This window comes from Mustela nivalis (genome assembly GCF_964662115.1).
Source record: "Mustela nivalis genome assembly, chromosome: 7".
Classification (NCBI taxonomy): Eukaryota; Metazoa; Chordata; class Mammalia; order Carnivora; family Mustelidae; genus Mustela; species Mustela nivalis.
The window spans coordinates 49,556,492-49,583,160 of record NC_139026.1 but is presented as its reverse complement, the minus strand read 5'-3'; the positions used below and the strand labels follow the sequence as shown (position 1 = coordinate 49,583,160).

Below are 26,669 nucleotides of genomic sequence, written 5' to 3'. Positions count from 1 at the left end.
TTTGGGGGAGGAGCTTCGCCGCTGCCCCGCCCCTCCACACGTGCTCGCCGCCGTGGGGGCGTTCCCGGAAGTTCTTAATTCGCGGAGCTGATTGGCGGATCCTGGCTGTGGGCCCTGCCCGGGTTTTCCGGAATTTGGGGAAAACTGCAGGGGGAATAATATGGCTTTTTCGAGTCAGCCCTTGCGGGAACTGCAGGGACCTCTGCTCCCACCCAAGGACTTGTTGGCGGAGGACGATGACTGTCTGAAGGAGGACGTGGAGGAGGATGAAGACCTGGAGTTTGTGGATGCCGAGGAGCTCTGCAGTGGGGGCGTCAAGGCTGGTACCCTCCCCGGGCGCCTCCACGGTGAGGAAGCCCCCTACCCCGAGGGGATGGGATTGGTGGGTGGAATGTTTCCCGTTCTGGCCTCGTCCTAAGTAAGACGCCCCATTGCTGCTAGCAGACGTGTTTTGGGGATGGCCTAGGCTGTTTCCTCCTACTTAGGATAGGATTCGGTAAGTAAGTAACAATAGCCGTGACTTGAGAATACTTGACTTGAGAATACGTGACTTGAGCTTGTGCTCAACGTGTTTGATCTCATTCGATGTTCACAACTCTTTGAAGTAGTTTTATTTTTATAGTCCAGGAAACAGTTGGCTGTCGAGCCTGTATTCATACCCAGAATTAGAGTTTTTTAAACTATTTTCCTATCCTACCCGGAGACAAATATTTATTTACCAGCTACTTAGAAAATACACACACACACACACACACACACACACACACACACACAAACACCTCAAGGCATTGTGGATTCATTAACTTTGTGTCAGTAACGTTGTGATGAGAGCTTATCTTGTGCCGGTTCCTGTGCTATGAATAATACCTTTTATGTGTATGTTGTGAGTGATAGCTAGGAAAATTTTACGGGTAAGACCAGAAAAGTGTTGTGTGTTGATGGCATTGTTCTGAATTTGCACTGTCCAGTGCAATAGTCACCAGCCTCCCGTGGCTCCTGAGAACTTGAAGTGTAGCTGGTGTAACTGAGGAGGTGAAATTTTAAATTTTGTTTAATTTTAATTAATTTAAATTTAAATAGTCACATGTGAGTGGGCAACACAAGTTTAGACAGAAAGTTTTCAAGTATTTGTGGAGGGTTTAGTCATTTATCCTAAAAGTATTAGTGACTGGATACCATGTTCCAAGCAGGGTACTGTTTGTTGCCGGGGGGATACCCAAGAGCGGTAAGATAATAAGGTTTCTGTCTTAATGGGGCTTGTTCTTTGGTGAATAAAATAAGACATTTTAAAAAATAATTACAGAAGTAACTGTAATATTACTTAATGTGTAGAATGAATAATAAGTATTGCTCTGAGAGGTTATAACCTTGAGATTTAAGGAAGACTTTCATGAGGAAGTGGCAATTAAATTTAGAGGTCAGTAGTAAATGGGGGTAAACAGTAAGGAAGAGAACATTTGAGGCAGATGGAACAACTTACATAAAGGCCCTGTGGTGGGCGGAGGGGGGGGGGACCATGGGATATTTTAGAAACTGCATGAAGGTCACTTTTGGTTTAGGTCAGAGTAGCAGAGAGGTGGCTGTTTTTAGAAGACAAACAGCAGACTTGCCATGTACCATATGTACCTCTTGGAATACAAGGACAAGTGGAACATTATCTTATTCTAGAGAGCTTACAGCACAGTGGAGGGAGACTGATAAATGGGTAAGTGGAATGTATATGTAGATACCCTAATAAACATCTGTACAGGGTGCTGTGGGGAGGAACAGAGTGGTAGATTTGGTAAAGCATTGAAAAAGAGGTTTTAAAATGTCTTAAATTAACTTTTGTTTTTTTTTAAGTTGTAATTTGTGATGAAAACACTCAAGAGAAATGTGACGTGTTTGGACGTTTTCCAGTAACGGGTCCTTGGTGGCGAGTGAAAGTGCACGTGAAACCTGTGGGATCAAGGAGCTATCAAGTTCAAGGATTTCCATCTTACTTTTTACAGTGTGATATGTCACCGCCAAATCAAGAACATATCTGTTCCCTGTTTCTTAAAGACTGCAATTTCTCCAGTGATTATATAAAAAAATTTTTAGCATGGGTAAGTGCTGTATCAAGCTATAAAAACCTCAACTTTGGAAATATTAGGGAAACATTAAGAATGTTCCAAAAGGAAACTGGAAAGAAGGGTCAAAAACAGTCTACACAGAATGAAGAGGAAGAGTCTCTACTGGAAAATGAGATGTGCCTCCCTGTGGAAAACACGAGTAGGTGGGATTTTATCATCCAGTTTTATTGTAATTGAAATACTTAATGGCTAATGTGTTTTAAGATATCACCACTATAGTATGTTGGCACACTATTCTTTTTTAAAATCTGTTTTTGAAAATGTGTTTCTGTTGCTTTTGAGTTTGTCATTGTAATTTCCAGGTTACCTCATCATTAAGGTGGAGAGGTTGGGAGAGAGGATCTTTAAGCTCCTTTCAGTTCCTCCCCAGCCCTAAAGCTATGTTTCTCTCTGACTTTTGTGTGAATTGGATTACCTTGAGTCATTAAGAAAAAGTTCAGTTGTTAACTATTCAGTTCCAGTTATTACTCTTTTTAAGAAGGCAGAAGAGAAAAAGAAGAATACGAGTATTCCATTTTGGAAAGATTTCAGTCCAAAATGGTATAAAATAATTTTTTAGTATGGTGTTTTATCTGGACATTCACCTGAATGCAATATTTCATTTCTTAATTATTTGAAATAAATTTGGCAGGGCATCACCGAATGACATCAGTGACAAAAGAATCTTGATAACAGAAAAAGGATTATAAAGGTTAATATGTCAATGATTTATTTTTTGTGCTTAGCTTTAAATTTATCTTTATAAATGGAATCACGAATTTTACTCTGATTATATTGTACACAAAAGTAAACAGGAGGCTAAGAAGTGGTTGTCTAAGCATTCGAAGAACATAAATTTTGGAGTTACATACAATGATGAAAACCACTTCAGTGCAAAATCGATTGTTGTAATACAATCAGTTTTCTTGCTGGTTCAAGTAAATTTATTTATCTCTCTTTGATTTGGATTTTTGGAACTGGTTGTGCTCCAGGAGGACGTTCATCACATCGTTGTTCTGTGAGCTCATCTGTATTTTTTTTTTTTTTAATCTGTATGTTTTGATTTGTTCTTTTCTGTTATCCTGTAGTTCCATTTATAAATGTAATGACAGCTTTGCAGTTTCCAAAAGTAATGGAATTCCTTCCAGTTCTTCTGCCTCGACACTTTAAACGGCTCATAAGCTCGGGTTCTACGAAGGTGTTGGAAGACATAGAAGAGATGTTAGGTACGCATCCATGGAAACTTGGATTTAGTAAAGTAAGTAAGACACTCACCATTTAGTAATCTTGTGTAAGGGAGGATTTCTCAAACTTTACATCTTTACAACTTTACATTTACAAACTTTACAGTTTTTGCATCTCTTTCAGAGGAAGAAAATTTGTATGGATCTCAATGTTGATTTTTCTTTTAGTGTTAGAACCAACTAGAACTTCTTATACTTGTAGCTCTTATGCAGGAAATTTATGAAGGACAACAAAATAAAAGAATTGATGACATTGAAATTGTCAATAATTTAATTATATAATTTAATTTAATAGAAAACATCTTTTTGGTTACTGGTCATTTGCAATGTGAATATAGATCTCATTGAAGACACAAGTTCTTAGGAATTTGGCAAATCCGTTTAATCCCTCACTTTTCTATATGAACTTTTGAAAACTTTCATTACTCTTGTGGTACATCATGATATGATTGGAATTTTTATTTGGCACAATAATACCACTTACATATGAATATGAATCCACTTCTGTTCTTACCATTAGAAACCAAGAGGAGGAGTGGCACTATGAGACTTCAGGGGTGTTGGAAACCAAACTCAGCACTAAAACGTTGGCAGTACTTGGTTATGGGTGGTTTTCCAAGTGAAATACAGTTTAAAAATTCTGAGATAATTCTTGGATCCCCAAGAATGCTTTCCAAACCCCTTTCCCCCCAATCTGAGAAATACTGAAATGATGCATTTGTTTCCTATGTCAAATGATGATGACTTCAGTATATCTTGCAAAATGAAATTCTGGAGCATTAGATTACTATATATATCCAGTAGAGAAGAGAGACAGAACAATGCACATACTAAGACTCAAGTGGGAACAGGAGACTTGAAATCCTGCTGTTCAGTATGGAAACCACCATCAAGAATAAAGACCATTAGTGAGGTATTAGATGGCTGAGGCTGCCAACCCTCTAAGTTGGTGCTTCACCCCATGGTCTGGGTTTAAACAATAGAATTTTATTAATAGAAATTTATTTTAAACAATAGAAATTCATTTTCTCATGGTTTTGGAGGTTCTAGGTCCAAAATCAAGTTGTTGGTTGGTTGGTTTCTTCTGAGTCCTTCTTAGCTTATACATGGTTGTGAGAAGACACTTCTCCCCAAGTCCTCACATAATCTTCTTTTTGGGCCTATCTGTTGTAATTGCCCTTCTTGTAAGGATACCAGTCATACTGGATTAGGGCCAGTGACCTCATTTTAACTTAATTACCTATTAAAAGACCGTATCTCCAAATATGGCCACATTTTGACATACTAGCAGGTTAGGATTTCAACATATGAATTTTTCAGGGACACATTTTAGCTCATAAAATATATAGAGGGCTCCAGGAGGGATGTCTCTGTGGGTGGGGGAGAGAAATGGAGCTGGTGGAGAACCTACTGAGGGGATCATGGTGAAGGAAGTTTCATGCCCCTTCAGCAGAGTTTGGGCAGAATGGTTGAGAGGGATGTCAAAACCTAAACAAGCCAAGAAAGTGAAGCAGTCATGAACTTCACTATATATGCAAGAGTTTGACACAAAAGTTAATATAATTGTAGTATATCCTGTCACTCAGCTGTGAATCCTAAAATCGATTTAACCAAAATTGATTAACAAAATGTATAACTTTTTTTCAGAGATGGGAAGAGGAGAAGCATGTGTGGAGGTGATGGTATAAAAAATAGAGAGCTTAAAAAAAAAGAAAAAGAGAGAGAGCTTCTCTAGAAAAAGACTTACCATAGGAGGGAGTTAATATTAAATAGCAAAAATTAAAAAAAAAAAAAGGCTAGTATAAACAGTACTTAGAACAGTGTTGACTTTATAAGCCATGGAAAGGGTGAGTCAGGGGATTCCTATCTTTTGTGAGAAGCTGCATAGTGTTATTTGACTTTGAAAACTGCATGTGTATCGCTTTGAGAAAATATAATTTTAATTAAAAATGTATATAGATCTTTAATTACAGTATGGCAAAAACTTGGTAATGTATTATGTACCCAGTTTTTTCCCCCCAAATTTTGTTGATATACATGTCCTCTGGGACTTAAGCATTACTAACAAATAATACAGTTTCATGTAATTCTGGTAATATTCATCAACATTTGTAATTTTTATAAACCAACTTGAATTTTATTTTCTTAAAGATAACCTACACAGAACTGAAGCTTTTGCAATGCGAGGCAAGTTGGACATCATTTTGTCAGTGCAAGTCTCTTCTCCGGTTGATGAGTGATTTGGAGAAGAATGCATTAATAATATATTCAAAACTGAGGCACAGATGTCGAGACCAAGGGCACACATGCATTGAAGAAGCTGACTTAACTTCTAAGTTGTCAGACCAGATGTCCTTCCAAGAGGCTTGGCAGTCTCTGAAGTTTTTGAAGGACATTGGTGTGGTGACATACGAGAAGGGCTGTGTCTTCCTTTATGACCTCTACCAGGCTGAGCGAGGCATTGCCTCTTCGATATGTGACCTGATGACGAGGCCTCCGTGGCATTTACGGGTGGATGTCAAGAGGGTGCTGGCATTAATTCATACCACGAACCCTGAGAATTCAAGAAGCAACGAGACGCTGAACGAAAGCCAACCGGATGAATCAAGTTTAGAAAACTCTGTGGATGTTCTGGACCCCCAGGACAGTGGTGACCACATTTGGGAAAACGGTGAAAATGACGTGAACGCAGAAATAAATGAAGCTCAGCTGGACCAGGGTCAAGTGGCTGCTTTGGAAATGGTTTGCTCCAATGCCGTGACGGTCATCAGTGGGAAAGGCGGCTGTGGGAAGACCACCATCGTTAGCCAGCTTTTTAAGCATATGGAGCAGTTGGAAGAAAGAGAGGTAAAAAAAGCCTGTGAGGATTTTGAACAGGACCAGGATGTCCCAGAAGAATGGATCACCTTTACCAAGCAAAGTCTTCCGAAGGCCGACAAGGCGCTAGAGGTGTTACTCACTGCCCCGACTGGGAAAGCAGCCGGCTTACTGCGGGAGAAAACTGGTTTTAATGCTTACACACTGTGTCAGGTAAAACTTTGCCCATTTTTTAATTTCTTCCTGATGGCACTCAGTAGGTACTTCTTGGATGTCTTAGGGCTCCCTTCTTTGTAGTAGAACATTTAGATCAGAGCCACTCAGAGCAGCCGGTCTATAAACTGCAACTGGTTTGCAGGGAGGCGGAAGCTGGTGTGGGAAGGTCAGTCAGTAACCTGCTTCTCTCATGGAGAAAGTCTTGCTGTGAAAAGGAAGTTGGCCAAATGGAAGTGTAGGCATCACATCATAGTCCGTGTAGATTCTGGTACAAGCTTTATTCGGGGTGAGGCTGCTTTCAGGCATGTTATTATCCACAGACCTTTTCCGAGAAGCACTTGTGTGGAAAGGACAACGTTTTATCCTATTTTATAGAAGGAAAACTGCATAGAAGTGAATGCTTTGATCATCGGGTTCAGTTCTTTAGCTCCTTGACCCGCAACAACACATGGCCCACAGTCACATAATAAAATTTTCAAATGAATTGATATGCTCGAAAAACATAGTTGGGGCTGTAGTTAGAACTCATGGAATTTTAAACTTGTCAGGAACTGAAAAGGTTTTTCTAGGTCTGACCTGTGATTTTTATAGATCAAGGAACTCAGTTGTTGGAAGATTTCTGAAGGAAATAATCATTGACTTGGACTGTAAAGGACAGAGAGGTTCAGGTGAGAAGGACGTTTTGTTTAGGGGGAAGGCCTTTCCACAGGCATTGAGGAGAATGATCATAGTGTGGATAGATGGTTTTGAGGTGATGGCATTGATTAGAATGAATTGTGTGTGCTGTAAAATAATGGAAATTGAATTTGGTTTAGACTGGGAACTTGAGCTTTAAAGTTTGCAAAGTATCTCATTAAATCCTTGGTAAACCAGTGAAGTGAGTAGGTGGTATCATCTCCATTTTACAGAAGAGCCCAGTTGAAAACTGGGGGTATTAAATGACTTGGCCAAGATCAGAACCAGGTGTAGAGCTACTGGCCCTTGGATTCAGGTTTGTGACCTCCCCTCTCATTGCGCTTCCTGTGGTGCCACAATTCCCTCCTTTATTATAGATCTCGCATACCTAACGGAGCTTGGACTTGGTTTACTGGGGAGCCATTTAGGATCCTAAGCAAGAGAATGAAATGAAGAAAGCAGTTTTAAGGAAGATTACATAGAATCACATAGCTATGAGCCACCTCAGAAAGGACATTACACATTACCTTTATTTGTCACATGAGTGAACATAGCCCTAGAGAAGTTCAGTGTAGCTCACTGATGGTAGAGTCTTCTGATTATTTTATGATTTTTCTCATTATGCCTTCACATCTGGTTAGTCTGAAGGGTTGGCTTAGAAGAGGAGAGCTAGAGACGCATTGTTACTAAGTTTCATCTTATGTTCTAACTCTGATCAATGAGTAGTATCTTAATATCTGCCTGGGACGCTGGGAGAACATTTCTGAAGTCACATTTAGGGTCAGGAGAGAGTGTAAGGCCACAGGAAAGGCACGCCATTTATTTATCCCTTGGGCTTCGGGTTGCCAGATGGAGCAGATAAAAAATAAAAGTATTTTTTCAGTATAAGCAAGTAGCAAATACTGCATCAAACATAGTTGTACTAAAATGTCATTTATCATTTATCTGAAATTCCTGTATTAATCAGGCAATCCCATTTTGGGTTAGAATATAGGGGAACATGATTGTAAGGCTGTGGGAGTAATCTAGGCTCATAGATGGGGCCTATATTGGCAACACCAGAAATATAGTGGAAAATGTCAACCAGGCATTTCTAAGATAACTGATTGAATATATAAAATCAAAGGAAGCAGTTGGCCATGATTCAGATGTTCTTTTGAGACAAGGCCAATTGAGAGAATGGGGGTTTTATTGAAGGGAATTGATGCATTTGGGTGGAAAATATGAAGGCTTTTACTAAATAGTGGACATGTTGAATCTAGCTTCAGTAGAAAAATTAAATAAAGATAGGATACCATTTAAGAAATCTGTGTACATATATAGTTGTACATACTTGCAACGTAGAAACATTTTGAGAATGATGTATACCAATATATGTAATGTTCTCTGGTTTTATTTTCCAGATTTTTCTCCTCATCTGAATTTTTAATTTTTTTTATTTTTTTAAAAAGATTTTGTTTATTTTTGCAAGAGAAAGAAAGAGAGAGCACATGCATGAGTGAGCATGAAGGGGCGGGTAGGAGCAGAGGGAGAAGCAGGCTCCCCACTGAGCAAGGAGCCCAATGCAGGACTCTGTCCCAGGACCCCAAGATCATGACCTGAGCCAAAGGCAGACGCTTAACCAACTGAGCCACCCAGGCGTCCTCATCTGTATTTTTTAAAATAGTAAATATTATTACATCTTTAATAAATAATTTTAAGTTGTTTTGTTGGCAGTGGTGGGTGGGTTTTTAAATGTTGGGGGCGGGGGCGCCTGGGTGGCTCAGTGGTTAAGCCGCTGCCTTTGGCTCAGGTCATGATCTCAGGGTCCTGGGATCGAGTCCCACATCGGGCTCTCTGCTCAGCAGGGAGCCTGCTTCCTCCTCTCTCTCTCTCTGCCTGCCTCTCTGCCTACTTGTGATTTCTCTCTGTCAAATAAATAAATAAATAAATAAATCTTAAAAAAAAAAAAAAAAAATAAATAAATGTTGGGGGCGTAAGGGAACTAAGACTATTAGAAGAAAAATAGTGTTTTCATCATTAGGATGGAAAAGCAACCTTATTTCCAGAAGGGAGTGTTACGATTAGGAGGAAAGGAGGGCTGAAGTGACCGGGCCGTCTCCGAAGGCCAACAGGTTTATTTGGGAATGGGAAAGAACAGGGAGCTCTGTCTGGTCGAGAGCGACAGGAGAAGGGTTGAGATTCTGCCAGTACTATAGTACCGGGTGTGAAGCTTGTGAAAGTAAACACACGTAGTACTTAGCAGCAAACCCTTTTTAAAACTGTTTGATCTTTTTGTTGTTGTTGTTTTTAGATTTATTTGATCTACTTCTCTGTGTGTCCATCCCTATAGGGTTTTAAAAAGCTTTAACTTGTGTGTCCTCCAGTTTTTTAGACTGTCTCCCTGTGTGGCTTTACCTACATCCTCCCCCCCACCCCACCCCATTTAAGTTTTGTTTTAAAATTACATGTTGTTAAGATTTTGTTCTCTGAACTTTATAACCTGAACTTAGAAATGCCATACTTTGCTTGTAGGTCAATTATAGCTTTTATTTATGGGAGAAGAAAAGCCCGGCCAAGAACCGTCCATGGAAGTTTTCTTCAGTTAGAGTTCTGGTTGTGGACGAAGGGAGTTTGGTATCCGTCAGAATCTTCAAGTCAGTTCTAAAGTTATTGTGTGAGCACTCCAAACTTTCTAAGCTTATTGTCCTTGGTAAGTTAAAGAGTGTTGGAATCCTAATTGTTTAGTTCAAAGCGTTGCAGTTGGTAGCTGGCTTACACCATTTCACTGTTTCAGTATCCATATCCTACAGGCTAGAAGCCGTTTCTTAGAGCCCACCCCCTCAGCCCCCCTGAGTTCAGTCCGACCTCTCCCTCTATCAGCTCGGGTGGTTCTTCGATTGGGCCGGGATATTAGAAGAGCAAGCTGCAAAATGAAATAGAGTTGTCAGGGGTTTCTGCTAATCACCTGAATGATGACCGTTAAAACAGTAAAAATGTCCCGCACTTAGAGCAAATAATGATGTAGATCGTTTGGAAATAATAAGAAGACTGAACTATAGACCACTTGGGAGTGCATTTATGATTTTCGCTAATAACTCAAGTTGGATATCAGTAGCTGCTTAAATCCTTTCCCATTCCAGTGAGATTTAGATTCGGTTGGGTACCACTGGTCTGTAGACAGTATGATTTCTTGGAGAATCCTACCTTGGAGAATCATACCGTGAGAAGCAAATTGTATGCAAATAATTCTCTTAGGTCTTTGAGGATGTGCTGTAAGCAGTTGATTGTGTTAATGGCTTAAGCATTTCCTCAGTTTCCATTGAGAAAATAGTTGTGGTTTGCTTTTTTTCTTTAAACTCCAGGGTTGGTTTGTTTCAAGAGATTTCTAATAAAGTCAAACATGATTAGTTATATTATGGGAATTTATCTCTTATCAAATATGTAGGGCTTGTTTGTGTTTTATATGTTCACTCTATTTATTTGAGGCCATGGATTCTTCTAGGTCCACTAAGACGTTGAGCAAGATTGAGTAAGTGACTGAATACCATATACCTGAGATTCTATGGCACGTTTTTCTCTAAAATGTATGCCCCTAGACAGTTTGCCCGGGGTTATAGGTATGAAGGAAGTTCAATTCAGATGTTACCTTACTGTGTTATCACTGTTTTTTATATCTCAACTGTTCCTTCTGAATGCTTTGTTGTTAAATGTTTTTAAAGAGTTGATGTTCTTAAGTAATTTGGGGGACACTTTTTTTCTTAGAATAACTCTTTATAATTATAGCACATGGCAGTAGGGAGAAATAAAAACAACTTCTAAATTTCAGGAACCCCATTACCGAATACCTACTATATCTTATTCTCCTCTTAGGTGATATTAGACAGTTGCCCAGCATCGAACCTGGTAACTTGCTGACAGATCTTTTTGAGACTCTTAAGTCAAGAAATTGTGCTATTGAACTAAAGAAAAACCATAGAGCAGAATCTGAGCTAATTGTGAACAATGCCACAAGGTATAGTATAATGAAAATTTTGCATTTTCTCTCTGTTGTATTAGAGATTCAAAGTAAGAAAATACCTATTAGCTTTTCTATTAGGGCAGTTCAGTGCGGTATGTTTACTCTGCCCTTCTAGCACACTTATTCTGGCCTTCAGGCATATACACACTCTTTGCCCCAGAATTAGAAAAACAAGGTAATGTTTTTCATTAGTGGTCCGGCATGAATTATTGAAATTTAAGAGCAAATGTATTTTCCCGATTAAAAAAAAAAATATATATATATATATGAATTAAAATTACATCAAGCTTAGAGACTAGAATAAGCCCAAGGGAAACAGAGACTTGGAAATGAGTTCATTAGACTTCAAGGGAGAATGGGAAGAATTATCCCCTAATTTTTGTAAGGGGAGCCCCAAGCCAAAAAAAAAAAAAAGGAATATGGTATTTTCCGTGATGAATCCTGGTGGTACCCATGGCATATTATTCCCCTTAGAGTAGAAGAGAATCCTTCTCTTCCCTTAGTCTTTGCATATGCCTTTAGAGTGACCCTCTGTAATTGATGTGATGGGATCCCAGAATACTAAGACTGTTTTATTCATTGGGCCAAGATTTATCTTTGTTTTTTGACACTCTTTTACAAAATGTTGGTTTTGTTGCTTGAACATTTTCATGGTTGGCTTCAGCAGAAATGAGAACATTCAAAACTTCCTTTCTCTATGCCCGTCTGCCCTGGGTAGGACTATGGCAGTATAAGAAGGATTGACAGGGATAGGGCGGATATGGTAGGTTCATATTAATTCATTAAGCACAAGAATGCAGTTGGATGTGTAATATCCTTTTTGTCTAACTGGGGTCCCAGGATCGAGGTCCACATTGGCTCCCTGCTCAGCAGGGAGTCTGCTTCTCCCTTTCACCCTCTTTCCTCTCATGCTCTTTATCTCTCTCAAAAAAATAGATAAAATCTTAAAAAAAAAATCTTGGAGGAATCTAAAGCACATTAGATTTCTTAGAAGTTAGTTTATCTGAAACGTAGGAATTCCTTTTATTAACCCTTTTAGTGTCATTTGAGCTGTGCTGCTTTCATCATTCCTTCTTAATTGTCATCACCAAATATTTAATGTCACATAGAATCCCAGTGATAGCAGAGAGGGGCTCATAGAGTTAGAAGTGTTTCAAGTTCTGGGTCAGAAGCTAAACAGGAATTCCATGGTGATTCTCAGCACCCCCAGATTTAGTTCTGGGATATTTATATATCTGGGATATATAATAATAATAGGACATTGCCCATGGAACTGTTGTGAGAGTTGAGGGCATTCATCTGTTTTGAGGCACTGTATAATTTAGTTTTTTGTGAATAACAGATATTAAATGATCTATTGCAAATCAGTTAAACCTTTTGATCTTTGTCTTTTTGATCTTTGATCTTCTTCTCTTTCCTCCCTTTCAACCCTATGAGGAAAGGTTGAAGATGGCAGTAGGGTACCACTAGCTTTGAAGCAAGGTTGCCATTAGGTCTTTTCAGGGAGTTGGTCTTCTTCCAGATAACCAAAGGGAGACCTTGTTATGACAAGGCACCTGCCCCATGCTCTGTTTTCTGATAGGATTTGCTAGTCTTGGGAAATATAAGAACAAAAGAAGGAGGAGGGCATAGAAGCAAAGAGAAGATGTGGATACTTGGTTCAACTGAGAAAATGAGGCCACATGTATGATACACACAAAAGAAAGGTGGAAAAGAGTGTGATGTAAGCCTATGGAAAAGGCCCCAAAGAGTTCGGGAAAGAGCTATGGAGCCAGAAGGGCCCAGATTTACCTCCTAGCCCTCTGCTTTCTACCTCTGTGTCTGGAGGCAGCCCACCGCAGTTGCATAAGCCTCATGCTACTCATCTGTGAAATGAGGATAATACCTACCCTTGTATTGGTCTGGAGGAGACTAGGTCAAATTCTCAGAATGGTAAATTCCCTGGCAGTTTTAGCTAATGCTTTTAATTTGCTGGGGGTAGGGGACTAACTGATAAATTTAACATTACAGTCTTGCTAGTTCTATTTTCAAACTCATTTGCTTTTTATAATGCCTATACGGGTAGCCTTTTCATCTTATTTATTGTCTATTAGCAGATATCAGTTATTATAATGCCATTATCTCTGATAATATATGAGGACACATTTTTGGATGTTAATGTACTTGTTGTATTATTTTATCTTCACTTAAGAATCTCAAGACGCCAATTTCCAATATTTGATGCAGAGCTGAATATCTCTGATAACCCAACATTCCCTGTGTCAATACAAGATAAAACATTTATTTTTATCAGACTCCCAGAAGAGGATGCCAGCTCTCAATTATCAAAAAATGATCCTCACTCTTGTAAGTATAAACATCTGTATTATGTAGCGTTACGATTTCAGTTTTCTAATATACTTACTAAATGACTAGTTGCAATTTTATTTGGTGGTAAAGATAAACATTGCTAGTAAAACATTTAGGCACTGTTAATAAATAAACTATTTATTCATCATCAAATGCAGAGGACCTTGGATTTTGTAAAGAAGTAAGTTCTCCAGCCCAATATATGTAACCATATATATATATATATATTATTTATTTATTTATTTATTTATTTATTTTTTACGGTTCCAAAGAAGTTGTTTATTTGCAGATACAAAACAAGGCCCTGGCCATGGGAGGGCTGCCCCTTGGGCTCACCCACAGCAATTTTTCCCTGGCCAGAGAGAATGAGTAAGACTAGAAAAACTTCATCTCTCCCATCCCACCCACCAACTCCTAGTCAAAAATAACTGGGACCCCAGCAGAAGGTCCCGTCTCTCCCGCCCTGGTTAAAACTTAAAACCGAGCCCAGTATATGTAACCAGATCTGCCTTAACAGATCATATGTGTAACATCTCCTGGTGGAAGGAACTTGGAAGGACTAATGACCCACATATAAATACACACATACCCAAGAAGTAAGCTCTTGACACATACATAGTAAGAGCTCAGTATTTGTTGAGTGAAGAGGTGGATGTAGATGATAAGTTTAAAATGAAGCAAAGCCCCAGGAATCCAAGTTCATTCAGGAGAAAGCATATGCTAATTAATGAAGATTTTCTTTTATAGCAGTTGGAAAAGTAATTACATTTGCTATTGGGTACATTTGAGAATCAAAAATAATGGTTAAACTGTTGCCAAGTTGAGTTCCTACTAGTTCTTTCTGTTTCTTATCAAATGGACAGGGATTGCTTCTAATTATGGGTCTTAGGATGACAACGTAACAGGGTCAAAAAGAGCACAGGATGCGGAGTCTTTTCGCTTACGTGTATGACCTGTGTCACATCACATAACTATTTGTAAAATGGGATTAATAGGACACTGCCCATGGAGCTATTGTGAGGGTTGAGGGCATTCATCCATTTCAAGGCACTATATAACTTAGTTTTTTGTGAATAATAGATAGTAAATGATCTATTACAAATCGGTTAAACCTTTTGATCTTTATTTGTATTCTGAACATACCTAGCAAGCTTTTTTAAAATAGTGTAACGGTTTCCTCAAAATTGAATTCATGAAGGTTTAAATGATTATTACCGAGCATTTATTGTAGTGTTGTCATCATTCTTCAGGGTATATCCTAACCACTTAGCAACTTTCACTCTGATGTGAAATTCAGGGTTGTACTGCTTTATGTGTAAGCCTCTCCTGCTTTGTGGGTCATAGTCACAGTTCCCTTGGGTTGGGTTCCATTCACATGGTATAATATTTTTTTTCTCTTTTGAAATGGGATCATATAATACATAGTATTCTATAAATGCCTTTTTCATTTTTTAAATTGTGGAAATAATTTCTATTCCTTAAAAAACGTCAAATAATTCAGAAGTGTCTGAAGTAAAAATGAATATTTCCCTGTTGTCTTCCTCTCCATTTCCCCCAAGGCAACCCCCAAAGAGTCACATACTATTTTTCTTCCTCATCCACTACTCTTACTATGCCGTAAGAATTTGGTGTTGATCCTTTAAGACTTATTATATCCAGACACAAACATATAGTATTTATTTAATCTTATATGAATAGGATGATAAGCTGCATGTTGCTTTGTGATTTTTTATTAAATATATTATGAATCATTAATAGGTAACATTTATTCTCACAACAGCTTAGTTAAGAGTAGGTACTAGTACAGATAAAAAAATAAGACTTAGCTGGTTAAGGAATGTGCCCTCCTTGTCACTCCATTTGAGGCTACCTAAAATAGGATTAGTTTTATTTCCGGTGCCCATTCTTTATGTTAATGAGAATGTACTTTAAGAAAAGAGCGGTCTGTTTCAGAATGACAGCAGAGCTCAGCCGATGCTGTTTTTCCATCTCAATGACAAACTTCAACTGGGAAGTTAGTCCCTTCTTTAAAAGAACTGAATAAATAATATTCCATAGAGAGAGGCATGTTGTGCTTTTCCATTAATAATTAAGTTGCTGAGTAAATGATTCCCATTATTACAAAGTAGAGAGATGGAAGACAGGCTTCATAGCTGGGCTCGAACTTCAGAGGTGCTGAAGTGTGAGAAAAATGCGTGTCTTAGAATCAATGAAATACAGTGTACGTATTGATCTGTAAGATGTCGAGAGAATAAAGAAAGCAAGGAGCAGAACAGCACGATCCTGTACGTGTAGAGGAAAACAATATCCTGTGAGACCTTTGGAAATTCCTGCTCTGGCAGGCCTGGGGTTGGCTGAGGGTGAGCTGAGTGGCCATTTGTTAGTAAGAATCTTCCCTTCATCTGAACAACGAAAGGCTCATAAGCAACTAATTTAATCTTCCTCGAGCAGGGCCTCACAAGGCCTGGGTTTTTTCATTCCACGTGATTCATCTGCTACAAGGGGAAGGCACATAAGCCTAGAATGCTCTTACCTAAGTTTTTCTGTCTTCTCTCTCTTGTGAGAAATGTTCACTGTTTTGCACTATTGGTAAGACAGATGAGAGGAAGTCTCCTTCTCAGCGCTTTGAGGGAGGCTCTAATCATTGTCAGTGATCCGAGGTCTAAAAGGGAGGCCGGCCACCTCTGCCATTTGGAAAGTGGCTTTTACTTCCAAGAGCCTCAGCTTCACATTTCTAACTAGAATATAATCTGTGTCTGCGTTCCAGCTATTTCCTAGCTGGCTAGGTTTGGCCCCTCTTGGGATGGACGCCCCGGCTGTCAGGGGTTAACCTTTTAGTTGCTGGCTCCTGGAGGTCTGGAAATCTTGGGGGAGCAAATGAAATCAGTGCCGAGTGGTTATATTACAAATTAGGAGCTGTCCTGGCTAGTGGTTGACGCCTCTGTTGAGGATAGGGCATCTGGGATCTTCATCGTCGTTCTCGCTCCTGGTGCTCTGGCTGCTGTTGCAAATGACGTTGGCGTCCCCGTGGCCTGCTTGAATTCCATTTCCCAGAGCCCCCTGAGCAGGAATTCTGAGCTGCTCCGTCAAAAAATGTTGTACTTTGGTGCTTTTCTGTATTAACTTTCTTCTCTTGAATTACCAGATTTATATTCTGCAGTTAGAACCCTGCTCAAAGAAAATGACCTACAAGACGCACAAACATCACAATTTATTGCATTTAGAAGGTAAAGCATTTACAGCATTTTAATGTTCTCAGCCTTGCCTTTAAATCTCATAACTTATATGGATGCTGTTTAAATGGGAGACTCTCATCATTCATCACTGCAAATTCTCTCTCTTATCTTGAGGTCTTTCTTTGTTAGACATGGCAGAGGGCAGTTTTTAAACAGGGCTCTTTGTGTGGCTCAGTCAGTTAAGCCTCTGACTCTTGGTTTTGGCTCAAGTCATGATCTCGGGGTCGTGGGGTCCAGCCTGCTTCAGGCTGTGCACTGAGCGCTGAGCGTGGAGCCTGCTTGGGATTCTCTCTCTCTCTCTGCCCCTCTCCCCACTTGCACTATCTTTCTCTCTCTCAAAATAAATAAATAAAATCTTAAAAAAAAAAAAAATAAGGCTCTTGCTACCGAATATTATCTTTGGAAACTCCCATGAAATCTGAGTGGAACAAAGATTTACATTGAGATAAAAATGACAGAGGCCCTTGGCTTGGCTCAGTCAGTGGAATGTGGCGCTCTCGATCTCCGGGTTTTGAAGTCAAGCTCCACGTTGGGTGTAGAGATTACTTAAAAATAAAAACTTCAGAAAAAGAAACGATAAAAATTAAAATGGTTTTTTCTGGACCTCTTCCTAGAAACTTTTAGTCTTGTGTAGTACATTGACATCGTGGGTGATAGGAGTAAACACAGAACAGATACCATTATGGTGACCCTCGCTTCTTGCTTGTTCATGTGTTCCAGGCAAGACTGTGACGTCATCAACGCCTGCTGTTGCAAGCACTACACGGGCCACCTAATCAAGTGAGCACAAAAGATCGGAAAGCTCCAGGACAGTCCTTCCTTTAGTCACTGTTCTTTTATTTGTCTTGATCTTTATCATTGTAGCCACATATTTAAAAATCATTTTTATTCTCACTTGTGAAGTCAGACGATCTCTTCAATTAAATATAATGTGTATGCTTAGGCACTGACTGTTTTGGCAATCCGTGTCATCAGAAAAATAAGGAATACAGTTTTCCTTGTGGTTTTCAAGTTGGCAACCTCCAGCTTCTCCAAGATGAGTGTGGGGAATTCAGAATGGTTTCCAAATACGATATGTGCCTAGGTGTGTCTGGGAACCTTCGCAACTGGATACCTGCAGAGAGCACCTTTGTGGACATCTGTCAGAGAAATATGAGTATGGAAAAGTTGCTCTGTTTACACACCGGAAGAATTAACTCACTTGTCTTGCATTTATCTATACTTACTATATTCAATAAGTGTAGAGAACGTAGAGATATGAAAGTTCTAGAAGAAGCTCCCTGTCTGTTGAGGGAAGCCACAATGAAAACCACCTGAGGTAACCTCACAGAGCGTTAGGGAACACCAGCAGGAGGTCATCCAGTCTGTCCCAGTGACTGTGATCTTGGCGGGGGTGGGGGTCAGTTTCATTTTTCCACATATGTAAAAAGAGGATACCGAGCAGCATTTCCCTTGTGCAGTTGTAGTGAGGGTGAAATGAAATAATATCTCTAAAGCACTTAGCCTAGTAACTGGTATATCACCAGTGTTTATTCAATTTGCTGCTGCTATCCTGATAAAGGTCATAATTATTAGACTAGAAATATGTGTATGTGGGGTTAAGACATGAAATAGGGTAGTGATAGGAGAGATTGGCGAGGAGAGGATGAGTTTAAAAGGTAGACTCAGTAAGATCTTAGGTAACTTTTAGAGCATAGGAAAAGAGAGATGTCAGCATTTATGCCAAGATTTCTAATTTGAAAAAAATTTGGCTGGGATGGGTCTTTGGGTTTGCAGTGCTGCGGAGGGGATAGGAGTTCAGACCATGACCGTGGGAGCCCGATTTCTTGTTGACATTTGGAGAACAAAAGTGAAGTAAAGAGAGTGTGGAAATCATCTTGAAAATTGGATCAGATCTGAGTCGGGATTAATGCTTAAACAAAATGAAATTGAGTTTTTCTAAACCTCAATGACGTATTCTCATTTTCTGACCCAGAGACCATCGGAATAGGCTTCAGTTTGGAGTTGGTGATAAAATTTGTTGTACCAGGAATGCATATCTCTCGGAGTTACTCCCTGGAACTGCCTCTCCCAGTCAGGAAAGTAATGAACGAGAGGCCAGTGGTGACGATTTTAATGGTACTCCTCATGGTTTTGCTAAAAATAAGCATGACTTTGAAAGTGATATTCGACTCTGCAATGGAGAAATATTTTTTATAACAAAGGCAAGTGATAACAGAAAAATAGTACCTTTTTACCTATTAGAGATAGGTGTGTGTGTGTGTGTGTGTGTTTTTAAATTACCCTAGGTTTGATTGAGAATCTAATATCAGAGTTGACATTCTTCCATAATTTTTTGCTAAAAAGATCTTTATATTCACTTTTATTTTTTTTTAAGGTTTTCTTTATTTGAGAGAGAGAGCACAAGAGAAGGTAGGGTCAGAGGGAGAATTGGATCCCTGCTGAGCAGGGAGCCTGATGTGGGACTCAGACCCGGGACTGCGGGATCATGACCTGAGCCAAAGGCAGTCACTTAACCAACTCAGCCACCCAGGCACCCTGTATTCATGTTTATGAGGGATATTGGTTTGTAGTTATCTAGTAATATCTTGTCTGGTTTTGGTGTCAGAGTAATGCTGGCTTCATAAAATGACTTGGGACATGTTTCTTTCTCTTAAATTTTCTGGAAGACTTTGTGAAGAAACATTTTTAATAAGTTCGAAGAGCTTGGGTAGCAAAAATAAGGGACAAATGACACACTTACTGTATTTTGCAAAGCATCATTTCCTTGGTTACTGCTTACCTGTAGAAACGAGAAGTTACGTTGAATTTGTTCTCATTGTGTAAATGTCCTCTTAAACTTTGAGGTTATTCTTTACAAGCTGTGAGGAAAAATTAACTTTTTGCAAAGAGTATATGCAGACTTACAGTGCAAGAAGTGAAATGTGTAGACTTCAGAGCAAGTCAGACAACACAGACTGTTCTCCAGAGAGTCAAACTGAGGTCAAGTTTTAAGCTGATTAAAATTTGGCTGTATATGTATTCAGTTTGTGCTCAGGTATAGGTTTTCAGCCTTTTGAAAGTTCTTAATAATCGTGAATATACATGCTATTTTATGTTCAACACAAAAATAGAGTATCTCTACAGTGTGCATATTTGAAAACATACAAAATAGTTCTTTTTTTTTGGCTATAGGATGTCACTGATGTAACTTTTGGAAAGAGAAGATCTTTGACCATTAATAATGCAGCTGGTTTGGAAATAACTGTGGACTTCGAAAAACTAATGAAATATTGTCACATAAAACATGCATGGGCAAGAACTATCCACACTTTTCAGGTAACAGTGGACATTTATAAAGCTATTTGGACAGGTTTCCAGGCCACAGAGTACCTTCAGTGATTTTCTTCTTAACCTTTGCTGTCTTTATTTGTTGAATGAGAGACAAGGTTACCAAGGTTTACATAAATGGTACTGGGGTGTTTATTTTTGCAGCTTGCTTTTTTACTGTTGTATAATCAACTTTATTGGGGTATAATTTGCATAGGCATTTATATTTATAAAGCTGGGTGCATTTTGATAAATTTCTCCTCTTCCTTTGCTCTTGTGAGGCACCTACTTTCTACTTGGGAATTTTAGTTTTCTATAAGAGTTGGAAAGATAGCACAGACTGTCCCCACGTACCCTTCCTCCAACTTTCCCTAATGTTAACATCTTATACAACTATGATGTTTTTGTCAAAACTAAGGAATTACCATTAGAAGAATACTATTAACTAAGCTACATACTTTATTTGGATTTCGCTCGTTTTCTACTAATATCCTTTTTCTGTCCCAGGATCTTATCCTGGATACAACATTGCATTTAGTACAATTTGCATATAAATTGTTTTTTTTGTTTGTTTTTTGTCTTTTTTTTTGGTGCTAGGGGAGTACACGATGAAGGGTAGAAGGAGACTGAGAATCTTAAGCAGGCTCCACACTGGGTTTGGAGCCTGACATGGGACTTGTCAGTCTCCAAAACCAGTGTGGAGCCTGACATGGGACTTGATCTCACAATTCCGAGATCATGACCTGACCTGAAATCAAGGGTTGGTTGCTTAACTGACTGAGCCACCCAGGTGCCCCTTCGCTCTATTTTAACACTTTTGAATTCTTGTAAGTTTTTTTTGTGGTTTTGTTATTTAACTCTTTGTTTTGAGCACACCTCTTTGATGTTGGTATGTTGCTTTAATCATGAAGCTGCGTCAGCCTACATTTGCATGGGGAAAAATTTAGGTTAGCCTGTATCCTCCACTGGTAGGCAAAAATTAATTAGCATAGGGATTTTGTTTTTTTTAAGTAGATGGTGTTTTATTTATTAACCTACTCCATCTCAGCTCCAAAAAGAATTTGAAATGACATACAAAAAAGCTCACAATTCAGCCTGATTTTTTTTTTTTTTTAAATACAAAGTAATGATGTGAAGTGGAAAATAAAGGTAAGGCTGATAAAAGGATTCTTGCTAAGAGTGGGATGGAATGCTGATCTGCGCACTGACCTATTTGCCTGCTAGTGTTGATGGCAGATTTGGCTCTAAATTTTCAAACCAAGAGAGAGGCAATCAGTGGACTGTGTCTGTGGGTTAAAAAACACAAAACAAAACAAAATGAAACAGACAGTTGTTTAGAAGTACAAATGTTCGTGGCTGTGAGGTCCTGGCACAGTTTCTCCCATGGATGTTTATGATGGGCTCTCTATAATTCTAAAAACTTGTATCATGCAATTTTGGGGAATTTTCTTGAATAATTTCATAAGATTTCTTGTCCTCAGTTTTCTCTGTTTCATCTTTGTAGAATTTCTTCTATGTTCAACCTCCAGACTGATTATCCAAATATCCTGTCTCTGTCCTGTTTTCCATCTCGTTATCATTTTGCTGTATTTTCCGAGAGACTTGGTCAAATTTATAATCCAGTCTGTTTTTACATTTCTGGGCAAATGGAGTATGAAGGGGTCTTTTTAGTACTCGATTAAGGTTGTAGTAACTGTCTCTAAATGTTCCTTTTATTGAGTCTGGCTCTTATTTTGTGGTTGAAATAGCATCTCTTACCTCTAAGAACATTCACGATTACTCTCTTGTATGAGTGTAGTTTGTTTCTTCCAAGTTCAGTTCAGTTCAACAAATACTTATTGAGTCAGACTGTTCTTGGTGCTTGGTTGAGATCAGTCCATGAAACAAAAGTACCTGCCCCTGTGAAGATTACATTTGGTGGGTAGGAGGAAGGAGACAGACACAGTAGTAAAGCACTAAGTAAACGGTAGCTAACCCTTGAACACTGTGGGTGTTTGAGGCACCGACCCTGCCTTGTAGTCAGAAATCTATGTACAATTTTTGAATTCCCAAAGATTTAACTACTAGTAGTCTACTGTTGACCATAAGCCTTACCAATAATGTAAAAAGTTGATTACCCACATATCTTGTATGTTCTATGTGTTATATACTGTATTCTTCTTTTTTTTTTTTTTTAAGATTTTATTTATTTATTTGACAGAGACAGCGAGAGAGGGGACATAAGCAGGGGGAGTGGGAGAGGGAGAAGCAGGCTTCCTGTCAAGCAGGGAGCCTGATGCAGGCTTAATCCCAGGACCCTGAGATCATGGCCTTAACCAAAAGCAGATCCTTAACAGCCGAGCCACTCAGGCACCCCTGTATACTGGTATTCTTAACAATAAAGTACATAAGGAGGTGCCTGGCTGGCTCAGTCAGTAGAGCATGTGACTCTTGGTCTCCAGGTTGTAAGTTCGAGCCCCATAATTTTAAAAACAAAGTAAACTACAGAGAAGAAAATGTTATTAAGCGAATCATAAAGAAGAGAAAATACATTTGCAGTACTGTACTGTATTTATCAGAAGGAGAAATTAATATATAAGTGGACCCATGCAGTTTAAACCCATGTTCCACGGTCAGCTGTATGTGTTACGGTAGAGGTTGGCAAATGCTATGGAAATGGGATGGGGATAGTTGTGGGATGAAGCTGTCATTTTAAATAGTAGTTGGTATAGGCCTCATTGAGAAGGTGGCTCTTTTTTTTTTTTAATATAGTCTAAAAGTATTTTGAACTTTATTTTTTTTTAAATTTCATGTTGCTATTTATTTTATTGTTTTATTATGTTCAGTTAGTTACTGTGTAGTACATCATTAGTTTGAGAAGGCAGCATTTGAGCAAAGACTTGAAGGAGGTAAGGAAGTTAACTGTGTGGGTGTCTGGGAGAAGAGCATTCTAGGTGGAGAGAATAGCTAAGGCCAGGGTTCTTAGGTGGGAGCCTGCCTGGTATATTTGAAGAACAGGAACAGCAAGGAGGCTGGCACTGGAGAGTGAGAAGAGATGAGGTCAGAGAAGTAACGTGAGGTAAGGGAAGGTAGAAGGATTGGGGACTGGGTCACCTCCTTCATCTTCTAGGACTATAGTATCTAGTATGATATCCATATCTGGCCCACTATCAATTTTTTATAGATAAAGTTCTATTGGAACACAGCAGCACTAGTTCATTTACATATTGGCTATGACTGCTTTTGCATCGCAAAAGAATTGAGTAGTTGTGGTAGAGAACATCTGGCCTGCAGAACCTAACATACTTACTTTTTGACCCTTTGCAGAGAAAGTGGTTTGCCCCCCCCAACTCCACTCTAAGGTCCATATACACTTTTACATTCTAAGTCTATAAAATCTCAAAAGAAATGAATGTTTTGTGTTTATTTTTCCAAATGTTGAGTTTCGGGTCATATTTAGAGAAGAGAAGTAAATGTATAAAAACTTGCCTCCTTCAAGAAGTTCAATAGTTCTAATGATTCAAGGAAGATATGAAAAGAGGACGAATGATTTCTAGTAGGCGATGGAGGTGAAATTCGATGTCCCCATCCTGCTTTCCGAGCACATCTTTGGCATGACCATTTCATTTTTAGCATCATTCATTCAATGAGACACTGGATGAAGAAGAGTGAATGAGGAGGAGCTTACAGTCCAGTGAGGAATACAGCCAGGGAGGTGGAGAGTTCTGTTCCGGCTCAGTGAGCATTCTGTGACGGAGGAAGTACAGGGAACTCGAGAGTGCACAGTCCGCAAGTGGGTCTGCCCTGGCAGGACCACAGACAGGTTCCTTGTGTCCAGTGGAGCGTGGCTCGGGGGGAAGGAAAGAGGAAAGGGGAAGGGAAAGCAGCAGGCTCAAGGCTGGCCTTTGAAGGAGCAGGTGAGCCATATGATGGAGTCAGGACTTTGTTTTGAAAGCTTGGGAGCTGTTTATCAGCTCTAAGCAGAGTCCGATGCGATTGGATTTGCTTTTTACAAGTATCACGAGATGCTGTGTGGACAGAGGGTGGCAGCACGTGTGAGTCTGAGGGAGACCGACTGTGACGCTGTTAAGTTTTTCTGTGTTCGTTGATGATTAGGAACTCAGTGAACTAAGTTTAGGTTAGGCATTTACCTGCCTAGGAATATGCAGTATGAAGTCCACGGGGGGAAGTGGTGCTGTGTATCTATAAAGTGTACTTAGTATTTGATCAGGTGTCATTTAGGTAGATTTCTGAGACTCAGCGGCACCTGAAGGAAGTGCTTATCACACTTTTATCATCTGAAGACTGGGTACCCGTTCTCTGTATCTAGAGAGCTAGAAGTGCTTGCTGAAAAAGAGGGTTTTAACTGTGGATCTGTATTTTCTGAATGCCCCGTCTTGTCATTCGTCTTCCCACAATTCTTTGGTCTAGGGGGATGTGGGGACACGAGATAATGATTCACAGCACTCCCTGGTTTATGTTGGCACTGAAAATATAGGGACTAAGAATAGCCCTGAAACTTGAAGTTGTTTTCTTACAGTTATGTGGTGACATTGGGCATTTTTCTTGCCTATATAATTCTTGGCTTGCTAAACTTAAAAACCAAATGTTCATTGTTCTTTTGCATTGTTTATCATGATGAAAGCAATAAATGGTTCAACAATGGGAGAATACAGAAAAGTAGAAGAAAAAAGAATCATCCATAGCGCCCTCCATTTTTGGAGACAGACTAGTTAATTTTTTTTTTTTTAAAGATTTTATTTATTAGAGCACAACCAGGGGGAATGGCAGGCAAGGGGAGAAGCAGGATCCCTGCTGAGCTAGGAGCCTTACGCGGTACTTGATCCCAGGACCCTGGGAGCATGACCTAAGTTGAATGCAGATGCTCACTGACTGAGCCACCCAGGTGCCCCTAGTTAAATTTTTTTTTTTTTAATTAAAAAAGAACTTTTAAAAAAGATTTTATCTATTCATCTAAGAGAGAGCGAGCGAGCAGGGGGAGTAGCAGGCAGGGGGAGAAGGAGAAGCAGACTCTCTACCGAACAGGGACCCTGATGTGGGACTCAGTCCTAGGACCCTGGGATCCTAACCTGAGCAGAAGGCAACCACCTAACTGACTGAGCCACCCCAGTACCCCACCCCTAGTTAAATATTTGATAGAATTTTTCCTCCTTTTTTGTGACTTTTCTTGTCAGATATTTATGTTCATTTTGTATGTACTTTTTTGGATCAGAGTAATTTTATTTTGTGTTACATAGTTGTGATCATTTTCTATGTGAAAGTATCCAGTTTTTAAAATGTTAGATTTCAAAGCATCTTTGATATTTGCAGAATAGTTTATCAAATGTCTGTATATAGATACTTGATATAAATGTAAACAAAGAAGCAAATTTATCTATGCGCTTATTACTGAATATTTAAGGTGTCTATTTTTTGCTATTTAAGTACCAATGGGCCAACACATTTGTACATAGAGTCCATATGATCACTGAAAATTCTTTTATTAGGGAAGATTTGGCACTTCATACTGTCTTTCAAGTTTATTGTTGGGTTTCTATACTCTAGTTGCACATCTCTAAGACCTGAACCTAAGCGCATAATTAGGAAACATGAATTTTTGGGTGATGAATAAACTGGAACTGTAAGGTGGATTTATAGGAACATTCTGGCCAGGTAGCACTTTGGGGACTTCTCTCTTTTCTGTCTGGGTAGACTGAGGCTGTGTGAAGACATGAACCCATGATGCAACATTAACTCTTCTTCCTGCATTATCCCCTCCCAGGGGTCCGAGGAGAAGACGGTCGTGTATGTGGTTGGGAAGGCGGGCCGCCAGCACTGGCAGCACGTTTACACTGCGGTGACCAGGGGCCGCTGCCGAGTGTACGTCATTGCAGAAGAGTCTCACCTCCGGGGTGCAATTATGAGAAGCAGCGCTCCCAGAAAAACTCGCTTAAAACATTTTTTGCAAAATGAGCTCTCCAGGAGTTGTGCGCCTCCAGCAGATGTCGCCTCCCCGTCGCGGAGCTCTGGAGAGTGCAGAGGACCCAGCACACAGCCCTCAGGGTCCCGTTCCCTCCAGTCACAACCAGCAATGTGACCACCGATATCCCCGGAAAGGGAAGCGAGGCCTCTGCGGCTGAGGACCAGACGTTTGCCTATCCTGGAGAATGGACAACAGCTTTCTCCGTTCAAGTCGACCCAGAGGAAGATCTAGCAGAACTTCGCGGGTCCAAAAGAGCCTGTGGCCTGAGTGATGCTGAAAGTCCAAGCAAAATGCGGATGGTAGGAGTTTTAAGTTTTTAAAGTTTTTTAAGTTAAGCTCCAGTTTTAAGTGCCGCTCACTTCGGTGTGCTCATCCGTGGCTATGTGTTTTTCAGTAGCGTCACCTTGTGCTGAAGCACTTAAAAACAAGGTGTTCTCACCTCTGTCAGCTGTCCTCTGTTCTGTGCCTGTTCGGTTCTAGCACCGTCTGTCACTTGGCTGGAGGCCGGCCACTCTAGGCCAAACGTCGGTCTGTTGATGCAAGAGGGTGTGCGGAAGAAACCGGCCACCCTGCACCTTCTTTCTGAAATCTTCCATATCCCCCACCCCTCCCTTCGGTGGCCCCAGCCTCACATTAATCCCCACTTTTCACTGGCCGGCTGGTGAATTATCCGTGGTCTCCAAACCCAGTTTAGATTGTTGCTTAAGGTTGCTGTCTGTGCTGCCGAGTAGACTTGCTCCAGTGTCCTGAGGCTTTCAAGGCCGTGCC

The 26,669-nt window shown here is 39.8% G+C and overlaps 1 protein-coding gene across 1 annotated transcript in view; it reads left to right on the top strand.

Annotated features, from left to right (window-relative positions):
- The first annotated feature begins 69 nt into the window (after nucleotides 1–69).
- The window catches only part of HELB (DNA helicase B), a 30,946-nt gene continuing 4,346 nt past the window's right edge, over nucleotides 70–26,669 (top strand). The window contains 13 exon segments of the mRNA XM_082740987.1: nucleotides 70–347; nucleotides 1,843–2,253; nucleotides 3,182–3,351; nucleotides 5,489–6,367; nucleotides 9,560–9,737; nucleotides 10,898–11,039; nucleotides 13,237–13,391; nucleotides 16,540–16,621; nucleotides 17,351–17,410; nucleotides 18,606–18,834; nucleotides 19,805–19,948; nucleotides 25,701–25,980; nucleotides 25,983–26,200. Of these exon segments, the coding sequence (XP_082597113.1) occupies nucleotides 161–347; nucleotides 1,843–2,253; nucleotides 3,182–3,351; nucleotides 5,489–6,367; nucleotides 9,560–9,737; nucleotides 10,898–11,039; nucleotides 13,237–13,391; nucleotides 16,540–16,621; nucleotides 17,351–17,410; nucleotides 18,606–18,834; nucleotides 19,805–19,948; nucleotides 25,701–25,980; nucleotides 25,983–26,200 (3,135 nt within the window). The 5' untranslated portion in view covers nucleotides 70–160.